We start from the raw sequence: 14,302 nt of genomic DNA on the forward strand, positions 1-14,302 counted from the left end.
ATTTTCATTTAGACATTAATCAATCTTCCTCACACTACAGTAGTTGTGGTATATGGTGAAACTATATACAAATATACTTGAAACCATCCATACAACAACAAATATGAAACAAACAATAAACAAATTCATTTTTTCCACCATCAACCCAAAAGAAAGACCAATTGTAATTTTAAATTTAATTATTTAAATTATTTTATCATATAAACCGGTTATTAGTCACAAATATCACATATTTTATGTATTAAACAAGTGACGTCTCGCTGTGGAGACACTTGTACTATTTTATGAATAATTGTTATTCATTGAAATTTAGTGGTAGTACTAATATTTTAATTAATTTTTTATTCATTGAAATTTATAAAGAATTACAATTTTTAACTAAGTATTTGTTAAAATATGTGACGTTCATTCATCCTAATTACTACAATTTAACATAATATTTTCTCTTTAATTTTAACTCTAGTTAAATAAAAAACGATACATTGTGAAGTAGTTGTTGCCTGGTAGTGGTAGCAATTGATAGAAGAAGCTCGTGAACTCAGCCTCAACAAGGGTGCCATTTTAACATCCCAATCAATAGTCACAGTCGTCGACGTCATCATCGATTTCAATTTCACACTTCAAACCATCAGTCTTCTGCAGAAGGCACCGCAAAACCGTTAGCATATTGGTCACGCACTCTCTCTTTCTTTCTCTAACCACCCTTGTCCCGCTTCCGAATGCGTGATCATCAGCATGTGTGAAACAACGCCCTCTTCCTCTGCCTCTTCGCTCCTCAGAGCAACCACGCCCAAACTCATCTCTTCCTCACCTTCTAGAACCTTCGCTTTTCCTCCTTCTTTCACTCCCTACTCTTCCCGCAACTCCCTCCGCTCCTCACTCCCGCAGTGGAGCCACCGCCTCCGTCGCGTCTCTCCGCTCACTCTCCGTCGTCCAATCAGAGCCGTCGCTCCCCCCGTCGAACGCTTCCACCGCGAAATCGCTGCCACGGGTGCTTCACCCCTCCTCTCTCGCAATTCTGAAGCGTTTATTTTATTCACCTCGTATCAGTTCATTTCTTTTTTCGATTTCCGTTTTGAATTTCGCATTTTGTTATCCATTTGATTGCATTCTGTTTAGCTTTCCGACACGAACGTGCGCTTTTAGTCAGTTTATTTTATTTTATTTTACAGTTTGTGAAAATAATATATCTCTGCAGTGTGAATTTTTTTACACTATCGTTTAAATAGCAAATGGTCATACAATCACTGAAAGTTTACATGTGAGAGTGGATGTCTATTAAACTCCTTCTTTTAAATTGAGGATCCCGGATATACACGTCTTCTATCCACGTCTAGAGATAAGACCAATGCATAAATGAGTTTAAGTTTGTAATGTATAGTGCTGATTTTATGTTCCGGTTAATGTTCATTTCAGCCAAAGAAAATCCGTTCAAGGGAAACTTGACTAGTCTCCCCAAGCCGGGTGGTGGGGAGTTTGGAAAGTTCTACAGTCTTCCTTCTCTCAATGATCCCAGAATTGGTAATTTGCTGATATGGCCTGGCCTGGCCTGACTTTGTTCATGCTATGTGTTAAGTATGATGTGGTCTTGATTAAAATACATGATGTTAGTACTTTCGTGTTTGTATTTTCTGAGTCATGTGTGACAGTTGTGTTACTGATGGTATCAACTTTTTGCCTGTAACAGACAGGTTACCATACTCCATCAGAATTCTACTTGAATCTGCCATTCGTAATTGTGACAATTTTCAAGTAAAAAAAGAAGATGTAGAGAAGATTCTTGCCTGGGAAATAAACTCTAATAAGCAAGTTGAGATTCCTTTCAAGCCTGCTCGTGTTCTCTTGCAGGTATCTTGTTAACTTCTGGAACCTGGATACGGTGAAATAGTTATGTTAGGGATGGGAGATACGGAGTTATATGTTTTATTCTTTTGAACATCTTTCCTCACCCCAGGATTTTACTGGAGTGCCAGCTGTTGTTGACCTGGCTTGCATGCGCGATGCTATGAATAAGCTTGGCAGTGATTCAAATAAGATCAATCCTTTGGTACGCATCTTTCTTATCATCTGCATATGTGCTTTTGTTCTGTATAAATTCTTGATCACAGTCACCAAAGAAATTTCAAAATTTAACTCTACATCAGGGAGAGGCATGTACCTTGAACTCATACTTACTTTTGTAATATTACACCTTAAGGTATGTTTAGGAATCTGGTGCTGGGGTGTTAAAAGTATGTCGGTGGAAGGAACTCATCTTTTTGAGGAGACTAGTGGGGGAAACCTTCATTTAAATAAAATGCGATGCAAGTTATTCTAAACTACTTCGTCTTAAAAGCATTTAAACTAGTTTGGCTTATATGTATTATGAATAATTTGGCTTAATGCCAATTGGTTTCAAGATGAAATCTGACACTCAGGTATTTAAAAAAACACTGTATTAGACATATTCTCCTTATGTTTGTGAAGTTATTCTGACTTCTTAGGTATAATTATGGGCAGGTTCCTGTTGATCTTGTCATTGATCATTCAGTTCAAGTGGATGTTACAAGGTCTGAAAATGCAGTGCAGGCCAATATGGAGCTTGAATTCCAGAGAAACAAGGAGAGATTTGCTTTTCTTAAATGGGGGTCAACTGCATTCCGTAATATGCTTGTTGTTCCTCCTGGTTCTGGTATAGTACATCAGGTAAATTTGGAAATATATACGCTAAATGACTTCATTGAATTTAATTGTTCATTTTTAATTAAATTTGGGGACTTTTGGTTTGATGTCTTGAATTCCAGGTCAATCTTGAATATCTTGGAAGGGTTGTATTCAACAATGAGGGCCTACTCTATCCTGACAGTGTGGTTGGGACTGATTCACATACAACTATGATAGACGGGCTTGGTGTTGCTGGATGGGGAGTTGGAGGTATTGAAGCCGAGGCAGCAATGCTTGGTCAGGTACTTTACTCCTGTGATCTTGATATAAACATGTAATGCAATGCATGTCAATTTTAATTCTATTCAAAGCACTGCTGATTAATGAATTATGCTGTTACATTGGACCCTCTTTGTATTTGTTTATTTGCTCAATCTTGAAGTGTGCTGATTGCATTGCTGTGTGCTATGATTCTTAATAGCCTATGAGCATGGTTTTGCCTGGTGTTGTTGGGTTCAAGTTATCTGGAAAACTACGCAACGGTGTTACAGCAACAGACTTAGTTCTAACTGTGACTCAAATTCTCCGAAAACATGGTGTTGTGGGGAAGTTTGTTGAATTTTATGGTAATTAAATTCTGTTTACTACATTGTTTTTCTCATTTTTTTCAACTTACATTGATTTTCCTTACTGATTAACAGTTTTTGTTTTGTTATCTAGGTGATGGTATGGGTGAATTATCCTTGGCTGATAGGGCCACTATTGCTAATATGTCTCCTGAATATGGTGCCACCATGGGCTTCTTCCCTGTGGATCATGTTACATTGCAATATCTCAAGCTAACTGGAAGGAGTGATGAGACTGTAAGTACCATGTATCGGTTCATTTATTATTTCTGATGTGAAAGTTCTTATAGATCTATTGATCTTCTTTTGTCTTGGACACAGGTGGCCATGATAGAGTCTTATCTCAGGGAAAACAAACTGTTTGTTGACTATAATGAGGTAATATTGAGCATCATTACCTTACAAACTTGTCCTTTTTAACAAAATAACGAGTGGATGCATACATGTTGGAGGTGCAGAACACTAATTTATTTTCCATGAATTCAGCCTCAACAAGAGAGAGTGTATTCATCATATCTTGAATTAAACCTTTCCGATGTGGAACCTTGTATTTCAGGACCAAAGAGGTAGGATTCTGTGTCTTTTGTGTGTTGCCCTGTATTGAATTTTAGGTTTTGTTTCATTTTTATCATATTATCAATGATATTTTTTTTATATTATAAATGATATTCTTTGTAGACCTCATGATCGGGTGCCTTTGAAAGAAATGAAGGATGACTGGCATGCTTGTCTTGATAACAATGTTGGGTTTAAGGTTAGTAATACTCTGACAGCAAAGTTTGGTTTTATAAGAAAAAATTTGTAGTCTATATGTTGAATTAGCTGTTGATAGTTAGTTGTAAGAAAAATTGTTGTTTTCTACTACCCATTTTGGTTGTGATAAAATGCTAATTAGGTTCTTAATCTCACATTAAGTATTTTTCTTCTGCAGTGGACAAATTAATAACATTGTTTGGTTGTCCATGGTTGTTTACCTGGATTTTCATAGTTTAAAACAAGTTGATTTTCCTGCACAAAATTAAATATATTTTTTTAAATAACCAAGAACCATTAGACATCAACAATTCTTTATTTTAATGTTTTTTTATTTGTTTAAATTTTAGACATTCAACCTGCAGATTCGGTGTCATTTACAAAAATCTGTACAACATACAAGGGTCATTTTTATAATGTTTCATGGACTTAATGACTGAAGCAGCAATGCTATCCTGTTAGTATAACCAGTTGTAGTACCCATGCGTTGCACGGGGATGTAGAGAATTTATTAATGAGATAAATTAATTGAGTGAATAAATTAGTTTACTGTAAACTTCCTATTTTCTTTCATAAAATTTAACACACATGCATGTAACTAAAATTAATCTCGCATGGAGAAATAGAAAGGATTATATGAATTTACTTTTGTTATTATGTAACTAAATAAATATATAGTAATCAAGTCAAAGAAATTTAATTTTAATTGGAAAAAATATTTAGTAAGAAGCCGAATAAGGAAAAAATATATATTTATACCAAATCTGTTAACATAATGAATTATAAAAAGGATTTTGAAATTATAATGAAATATAAACTTTATTACCGTTCATTTGTTAATTGATATACTGAACCCTAGCCTTATGTAATTGTTATAAATTATTGCATGTTTCTTTATTAGTGCTTATGTAAATTTTTGAAAAATCTCCTCTTTCAAAGTGCAACCTGTTTGAATGAGTTCAAATTGGTGACTTGTAGGTTCCTTCAGAAAATTGTTATTCTCACACTTGCTCTAATAGTGCACATGATATCATCAATCAATCTCTATTGTTTATTATGGTAGACTTTTGTAATTTGCCGTTAGAAAACATGAGCTTTTTAAATGAGAGGACAATTGTACAAATAGAAATGAAAAGTCTTAAAACTAACCGAGATTTCACCCATCCAGCAATAGATAAGAGAAAATCATGCTTATTAGTTTTATGTACCTCATTTGTAGAGAAAGAAACAATAAACAGGAGAAAAGAATTCAAGAAAGGGCTATGTTTTATTTACACATCTATTCAAATTACTAAGTATTTCTATTTATAGAGCAAATAATAAAACAGAATAACAAATACAGTTATAACCGATGGAGCAAACAAATGCAGTTACGACTGATAGAGCAAACAAATGTAATTACAACTGATAGAGTAAACAAATGCATCTAATAGCATAGCATCCCACAAGCTAAAGCATGTATATCTTTCATGTTCAACTTGAATAAGTTGTCACGAAATAACCGAGGATGCAAAGATTTGGTCAACATATTAGCCACTTGATTAGAAGGAGAAACATGAATTAAATGAATGAGGTCTTCTTGAAGTTTAGTCCGAAAGAAATGACAATCAATTTCAATGTGCTTCGTGCGCTCATGAAATGTGGATTCTTTGCTATGCATATAGCAATTTTATTGTCACAATAGGCCACAAAAGATTCAAAAATATTAGTATGCAAATCATCACACATATATTGTAACCATCGTGGTTCACAAACAAGTTGATTATTTCTGGGAAAGAATAAACCAACACTAGGGCATCCTTTCAAATATCGTAATACACGAAGAGCTACTATAATATGAGATTCTTGTGGATTTGAAACAAACTTACTGAGCTTATGAACCGCAAAGCTGATACTAGGCCTAGTGTGAGTAAGGTATAACAAATGCCCAATCAATCTTCTACATCCACATGGATTCAAAAGCAACGAACCTTCACTTTCAAAGAGAGGATAGGATGGTTCCATGGGAGAAGTGGCAAGTTTGCAAGCCAATAAACCACTATCAAAAAGAAGATCTAGACAATATTTCGTTGATTGAGAACAATACCAGAAGGTGAACAACTTATTTCAAATCCTAGGAAATAGCATAGACTACGAAGGTCTTTGATAGTAAATGAGTTATGAAGATAAGTTTTAACATGCTAGATTTCTTTGATGATTATTTCCAACCAACATAATGTCATTAACATATATTAACAAAGCTGTGAAAAAATGATTGTGTGAATAAATGAAGAATGATCAGCTGCACTTTGAACATAAAGTTAGTTTTAAGTTCCATATAAGGATTTTCTAAGTTTACAAACTTGCACTGTATGAGAAAGATTACGGCTAGCTGGAGGAGTCATGTAAATTTTTTCATCAAGATTGCCATGAAGAAAGGCGTTATTCACATCTAGTTGATGAAGAATCCACCCCACCCTTGCTAAAGATAGAATAAACTGAATGATAATAATTTTAACCACTGGAGAGAAAGTCTCAAAATACTCAATAAGTGAGCCTTGTATCTATCAATGGTGCCGTCTGGTTTATGCTTAGCTTTAGAAACCCATTTGCACCCAATATGATGCTTTCCAAGAGGCAAATCCACCAAAGAACAAGTTTCATTAGACTCATGCTTTCCAACATCATATTCTCAAACCCTTGCTTCAAATCCTATCAATACATCTCAAATCAATTCAGCCAAATAAAGTAAGTTTACATTCACTAGGTATTAGACAAAGGGGCTACGGATTATACATGTTGCAAAAAAATATTTTTTTCTCCATTCATAGTATTTCACCTATACTAGTCTCTTTTCCTAATGGAAATCAATTAACTGTTAATTAATCTGGTACAATTCAAATCTCTCCCTTACTCACTTTGACTGATGTTTTATATGCACCTTCATCCAAAGTCAATTTGATCTTTGTTTCAAGATTGACACAAATCACAATTGTTTAACCATTTTTCAACCTTCTGTTTGCTTCATTGTTCAAATGCAACCATGGAGAGTGATTGGTACAACTGAGAGATCACACAACCTTTATCAAATGAGGACTTCCAATATCCATCAAGTGTTAGAAAGCAAAATTGGGATGAGTAGAATTGACACTGAGATTTCATCTGTTCCTAATAAGATCGCCAACATCAATAAGTCTTGTGTAGATACTGATAATTGTAAATTTTGGCATTTTAAAATAGGACATTTGTATCATGATAGGTCAAAATTTTTGACTTCATATTACTCGAATATTTCCATAGGTTCTATTGATCCTTGTGATACATGCCATCTTGCTAAACAAAAGACTACCATTTCCTTCTAACGTTACTAAATTCAATCTCAATTGCCCTTTGTTTTTAGTCAGATGTTGTCAAGCACTCTGTTCATTTAATCAATAGAATTCCTACTCGTATTTTACATGATAAATCATCATATCAAATGGTTTATAATGTAATACCATGTTTCTCTCTTATAAAAAAATTTGGTTGCTTGGTTTTCGCTACTACTAGTGACGTTCAAAGAACAAAGCTTAATTCTAGAACTAGAAAATGTGTTTTTCCCAATATACATGGATTTATCATCTAATAATGCTTTAGTCAAGAGTAAACTAGAACTTGCATTCTTAGCTCAACAGTTTTCCTTCTAGACATAAATTTTAATTAAATGTTTTTTATAAGCAAAAGAATTCATTAATAATGAAAATCCTAACTTGGTTACAAGACCTGCCTAACTTAACTTGGTTACAAGACCTGCCCAACTTAGTACACAATAGAAACTCAAGGCCACAGGCAACTGGTACCACAAAGTAATATGTTAAAACAGGGCTCCATGAACCGTAATTGAACAAAATCCTCCTACAATGCATAATTATCCATTGTGTGCCCACACCCTCCAAACAACTATAAAAAATTAAAAGAAATCTGAAATATAGAATTATGTGGATGTAAAGTCTGTCTTTCTGGCATAGGCCTTTTGTCCTTGTGCTGCCACTGCATACTCTCTAGGCCACATTTGCACAATAACAACACTGGAAATGACTTGTGACACTAGTATTCGGTAGAAAGGCATTGTGCCCACATCCCCGACCAGCTTTTCCACCATAGCCTCAAACTCAGTATCTGTACACATTACACCTAATATGAAGTTGCCGATCAAAGAGAAATGAATTACCGTTAAGAAATTTAATTAGCCTAAACTGCTACCGTAAACCTCCCCTTTAGTTATTACTTGTATATTGATACTGATTGTAACTCTGTACTTCCCGTGACCCTACCTTAAACTTTTTGCATCAGCATCACTTAGATTAAGAAAGCAATGATTAATTATTAGTTTAATAGCTATTTGTTGACTTTGCAAGACAGTTTTATTCTGTGAATCAATGAGTAATTACTGTTGGTTTGACTTTTAAGGTAGCTATTTAAAAGTCAACAAATATACCATATACATGGTAGTTGGTGATTGGATGACATTTTTACATTGTCAATGCTTAGTCAATTTTCTCTTAAATTATTAAATGAATTTTACATAGAGATGATGTAATTATATATAATTCCTATGCATTAATGGAACCGTATTTACTGTAGTTTGCAATAGAATTACAGGATAGGATACTCAATAAGAGATCTCTGATAGAAAAAAAGTAAAAACAATCATAATTCATTAATTACTTATATAAGATTGTAAACTTATATATGAATTTTTTATTAAGAAGAAAACAGGGGAGGATCAATGCCTCTGTTTGGTTTGACATGCCTTCTTATCCTGTGAAGTGTTCTCAAAATCCTCTTAATTCACAACAAAATATTTTCTTTTTGCGATAGTGAAAATAATGGTGGATACATGTAAATTATTGGAGGGGATATTACAGATTACAAGACATTTTTTCTTCATTGTAATTGAATATGCAGAAGTGGAATCATACATGTTTCATTGACCGTTGTCCATTGAGAACCTTACATGAATATGAGATACTGCATTTCCTAAATGCATTATTTCAAAACAGGGGTTTGCTATACCAAAAGAAGCACAAGGAAAAGTCGCAAAGTTTAATTTTCATGGCCAGCCAGCGGAGCTCAAGCATGGCAGTGTTGTGATTGCTGCAATCACAAGCTGTACAAATACATCAAATCCTAGTGTTATGCTTGGGGCTGGTCTTGTTGCAAAAAAGGCTCATGAACTTGGTTTGCAGGTTAGTTAACTGATATAGTTATATAAAAAACTGTTACAATGCTAGTTCTCTTTTTAAGGATGAAGTTCTACCTTCTACTGTCTGTTTCCCTTCACATAATAAATGGACAAAATTGTATGTATTTTATGTGGTCCTTTTCTCAATTTTAATTGTTTCTGTTTTCACTATTTTTCCAGGTCAAGCCTTGGGTTAAAACAAGTCTTGCTCCTGGCTCTGGAGTTGTTACAAAATATCTACACCAAAGGTATTTTGTGCTTCTTATGTGAACGCTTATACTGTAATTTGTATTATAACGTTTACCCTCTGTATAATTTAGTGAAAACATATTCCTTATTTTGCCTCTATTTCTTCTTTTTTGGCAGTGGACTGCAAAAATATCTAAACGAACAAGGTTTTCATATAGTTGGTTTTGGGTGTACTACATGTATTGGCAATTCAGGAGAGCTGAATGAATCCGTTTCTTCTGCCATCTCTGAGAATGGTGATAATTTGTAACAAAATACAATTTCTTGAACTGAAGCTCATATCTCTGCTACTCTCAGTTTTCTCAGATAATTTTTTTTTCCTTGTTTTTAACTTTTAGATTCTCCTAGACATACTCTGCTTTATATTAGCTTTCTTAGATAATGTTTTCCTCTTATACCTTAAGATACTTTTTCTAGTCTACTAGACATACTCTGCTTTATATTTGCCTTGTTAATTTCGACTTTTGTGTGCTCTGATGCAGACATTGTAGCAGCTGCTGTATTGTCTGGGAACCGTAATTTTGAAGGCCGAGTACATCCATTGACAAGGGCTAACTACCTTGCCTCTCCTCCTCTTGTTGTTGCTTATGCACTTGCTGGCACGGTATGTATGTCTAATTCATCCTAATGTATATAATTTGTTTTTTGTCCATTGGTTTTTCTGTAACATTGGCTGATTTTCGTCTTTCTTTATAAAGGGCAATAGTTATTTGATTCATTCTTTGGATGTAAAGAAAATGGACAAATCATCATATTATTGCTGGCTAATCACAAGCATTGTTATTGACTGCTACTTAGACAATATGCATCATTCTCATTTGTATGCCCGAATAAGAGCATATTTGAGCATATTTTCCTCTACATAAAAAAGTACATCGCACTGTATATTTGCGGAATACATTAATGTATTTGGAATCAAGTAGAGTACCAATGCATATATATCCTTTCTATTCTCAATATCCTCATAACAAATTTGGTGGATTTATTTTATTTTAGATACTTGCAAGTTATATCCAGAAGTCTAGCTATAAGGGCCTATTTGGTTTGAAAAAGATTTTCATATTTGTTTTTGCAAATAAATATTAAAAATTCCTCTTTGTCTTATATTTTAAAAAGTTCATACAGCAACATGATAAACAATTAAATCCACTTGTCACGATTCCCTGTACATACTTTTGAAAATAAAAAATGAAAACAGTGAATGTTTTCTCAACCCAAATAGGCCCTTGTATGTTTCTCTTTTTTGTGTTAGCAAAAACGTATGAGTATGAAAATAATTTTTTTCTTGACGGTGATGGTTAATGTCATATCATCATGTGTTGCAATGTTCTATTGACAATGAGTACAAGGTTTATTTAGCTTCATTAGTTAGGATGATGCTTTTTTATGAATTTGATGATGCAATTTAACTAAAGAAAAGTAAAACCTGAAATGTTGATGGAACTTTTCTTCATATACCTTTGGGTCAAATTTCCAGGTTGACATTGATTTTGAGAATGAGCCAATTGGGACAAGCAAGGATGGAAAGAATGTGTACTTACGAGATATCTGGCCATCTACCGAAGAAATTGCTGAGGTAATTGATGCCTAATTTTGATAGATCTAAGCACACTCAACTCAACTGCTGGAATTGTTTATTTTTTTATTTATTTTAAGAGACGAGGAGTTTCAATGAAAACAGTGGATACCTCTCAGACACTAGAAGGCTATACTAGTAAGAAAATTGCAAGAAAATATCCCAATTGCCAGAACTGAGTTCAAGCCTCATTGGTTGAATTTCACATCCAAATTCTCATTCATCCTTTATTTTCCCTCTTTCCCCCTACATCTAACTTAACTAGTTTCTATCCTTCTCTCTCTTCCATTTCAATAACTAACTCTCCTCATTGAGGCACTTCATGTTTCCCTTTATTATATGAAATTTAGTCTAAATATACAATGGTGTATAAGGTAAAATTAACTTCGGGTGATGTTTGTTCCTAGGCTGTCCAATCCAGTGTGTTGCCTGACATGTTTCGAAGTACATACGAGGCTGTTACCAAAGGGAACCCCATGTGGAATCAACTAAAAGTTCCTGCTGACACTCTCTACTCATGGGACCCCAACTCAACATATATCCATGAACCTCCATACTTCAAGAACATGACCATGGATCCTCCAGGACCTCATGGTGTAAAAGATGCTTATTGCCTACTGAATTTTGGTGACAGTATAACCACTGATCATATTTCTCCTGCTGGAAGCATTCACAAGGATAGTCCTGCTGCTAAATACCTTCTTGAGCGCGGGGTGGAACGCAAGGATTTTAATTCTTATGGAAGCCGTCGTGGCAATGATGAAGTGATGGCAAGGGGAACTTTTGCCAACATTCGCCTTGTTAACAAGCTCTTGAATGGGGAAGTTGGCCCAAAGACAATTCACGTTCCAACCGGGGAGAAGCTCTCTGTGTTCGAGGCAGCAATGGTTAGTTATGTCCTACTCATATATGGCATGTTTTTATTTACTGCTTTTGAGCTTTCAAATGTGAAAACATACAGCATTCTATATATATATATATATATATATATATATATATTTTCTGTTGCTAATGTTTTTCTATATTATCAAAATTCTTGTTGAGAATGTCTTTACGACGATCTTTTCAAAATTCGAGATTTCTAATTAATTCCTTTACTTCCGTTATCGAGTCTTGTTTGTTCAAATAGATAATAGAGACTTCTAACTATAACCACTGCATGCAAAGCTTGATAATGTGACTAGATGTGAATATTATCTCTTGACTTGGTTCTTGGTAGCAATGCTCCTTTAATGACACGGTGTCGATGTCATTATTGTAACTCTAAATGCTCTGTCTACCGTGCATCATACACAATTTCCTTTTTTCTTCTCTCTTACTGGGTGCGGAAGGCGCTCCCCCCTTGTCGTTTCCTTCCATTCGTGTGCACGGAAAACTTCCAAACCAAGAAGAGAAGAAGCAAGTCTTCCATGCACAAACCAGAAGAAATGCAGTGAAAGTTGATATAATCATTTATGTTTTTGAACTTTGTGTCATAAATATTTGAATAATATTTACGAAATTGTGTCTTTCATATAAAAGATTATGTAGTAAATTTAGTAATAATATTTACTTATGTATACGTTATATAATAGATTATGTAACATAATATTGGATGTTCTAAATATTTTATTGGTATTTGTACTATTAATCATTATATATAATATAATAATAATAATGAATGAATGATTAAAATAATAAATGAAATAAAATGATTAATAATAAACAAATATTTTACTTTTACCTTATTTTCAATCTTTTTCATCCAATTTAAACAATCTGACTTCCTACTCTTTTTTCTTTCTTTCTTTTTTATCCTTTTTCACTTTCTCACTTTCCATTTTATTATCCAAATAAAACATTAAGAAAAAATGAATTAGTATGCCAAAGAATGTGATAGACCATCAATTTCTAAACCCCTGGAATTGTTTTCTCATGCCAGAGATACATGGCTTCTGGGCAAGACACCATTGTGCTGGCGGGAGCTGAATATGGCAGTGGAAGTTCTAGAGATTGGGCTGCCAAGGGTCCAATGCTACTGGTGAGTTCCTTCATATATTATGGCTTGCCATTAAATTGAATTTTCTATTTTTCTTTCTTTATACAAAAGGTTAATATTCTTGGTGGCTGATAACACCTGCATTTCAATAGGGAGTCAAAGCTGTGATAGCTAAAAGTTTTGAGAGAATTCATCGCAGTAATTTGGTAGGAATGGGTATTATTCCTCTTTGCTTCAAATCCGGTGAGGATGCAGACACATTGGGATTAACTGGTCAAGAACGTTATACAATTGACATCCCAAGTAAAATCAGTGATATTAGGCCTGGCCAAGATGTGACAGTCACAACCGATAATGGAAAATCTTTCACCTGCACAGTACGCTTTGACACTGAGGTAATTTAAGCTTTTCATTGAGTTATTTAATTTTTAACACTTGTTTAGGTTGCATACTATTACTTTCTCCGTTATAACACTTGTATTTTCAGGTCGAAATTGCTTACTTCAACCACGGAGGCATACTTCCATATGTCATAAGAAACCTCATCAAGTAGTGAAGCAATTATCGGTAGAAAACTCCAAGGTCATTGTATCGATGTGCTTTTTAAATTGTAAAATATGAGAATAATTTTCCGGCAGATAGGAAAGATGTCTTTTTTTGGAGGGAGATTTTGACATTTTTTCACGTTTATTAATTTATAGGCCTGTAAACAATGATTAATTTGATTGCAGGACTAATCTGCCCCTGGAAGATGGATACAATTCTGTAAGCCGACGTGAAGTGTGACCCTGCCAATTAGAAGTTACTTATTAACACGTTAGATTAAGGACCACGGCTGAGGTAGAGTACCTGTGAATCTTTATAAGTATATCCTACATCTGTCTTCTCTTTCTATATAATGTTCAAAGTTTAATAGATTCTTTCCAACACCAAGAAGACTTCATTAAGATGGAAGTACATCCCTTTCTTCAACTGCCTTCTCTTGTCTTGTCATGTCTACCTTTCCACCCTCTTTCTTGGAAACTTAATCTTCCTCGAGTTAAACTTTTTGAGTTAATTTTCATTCATTACATTCAATTAGAATTGACTTGATAATAGTTCTATCGTTAAACTGAATCTAACTTAAATACATAAAAGTTAAATAATAAAAATATTATTTATCTAATGATTTTACTATTAAAAAAATAATTTTATACTTAATAATGTGAATATAATTCTATGAATTGTAGTTAGAAAATATTTCATACCTTACATAATTTATTTGAAACTTATAT

At 33.9% G+C, this 14,302-nt stretch overlaps 1 protein-coding gene across 2 annotated transcripts; it reads left to right on the forward strand.

Annotated features, from left to right (window-relative positions):
* Positions 1 to 479: 479 nt before the first annotated feature.
* Positions 480 to 14,000, forward strand: LOC137811912 (aconitate hydratase, cytoplasmic). Of its 2 annotated transcripts, none has more exons than XM_068613808.1 (21): positions 480 to 991; positions 1,417 to 1,521; positions 1,688 to 1,848; positions 1,955 to 2,047; positions 2,500 to 2,685; positions 2,784 to 2,945; positions 3,125 to 3,269; positions 3,364 to 3,506; positions 3,591 to 3,647; positions 3,756 to 3,835; positions 3,948 to 4,023; positions 9,044 to 9,229; positions 9,406 to 9,473; positions 9,592 to 9,710; positions 9,957 to 10,078; positions 10,952 to 11,050; positions 11,458 to 11,937; positions 12,972 to 13,070; positions 13,181 to 13,423; positions 13,516 to 13,610; positions 13,760 to 14,000. In XM_068613808.1, exons 1-20 carry the CDS (start codon positions 736 to 738, stop codon positions 13,579 to 13,581), a joined length of 2,946 nt encoding a protein of 981 aa, XP_068469909.1. In that variant the 5' UTR covers positions 480 to 735; the 3' UTR covers positions 13,582 to 13,610; positions 13,760 to 14,000. The 2 variants fall into 2 exon arrangements, 1 of the variants encoding a protein (XP_068469909.1); XR_016517226.1 differs by having other exon boundaries at positions 493 to 991; positions 8,949 to 9,229.
* Positions 14,001 to 14,302: the final 302 nt, after the last annotated feature.

This window comes from Phaseolus vulgaris, chromosome 11 (genome assembly GCF_051622355.1).
Source record: "Phaseolus vulgaris cultivar YP4 chromosome 11, ASM5162235v1, whole genome shotgun sequence".
NCBI classification, from domain to species: domain Eukaryota; kingdom Viridiplantae; phylum Streptophyta; class Magnoliopsida; order Fabales; family Fabaceae; genus Phaseolus; species Phaseolus vulgaris.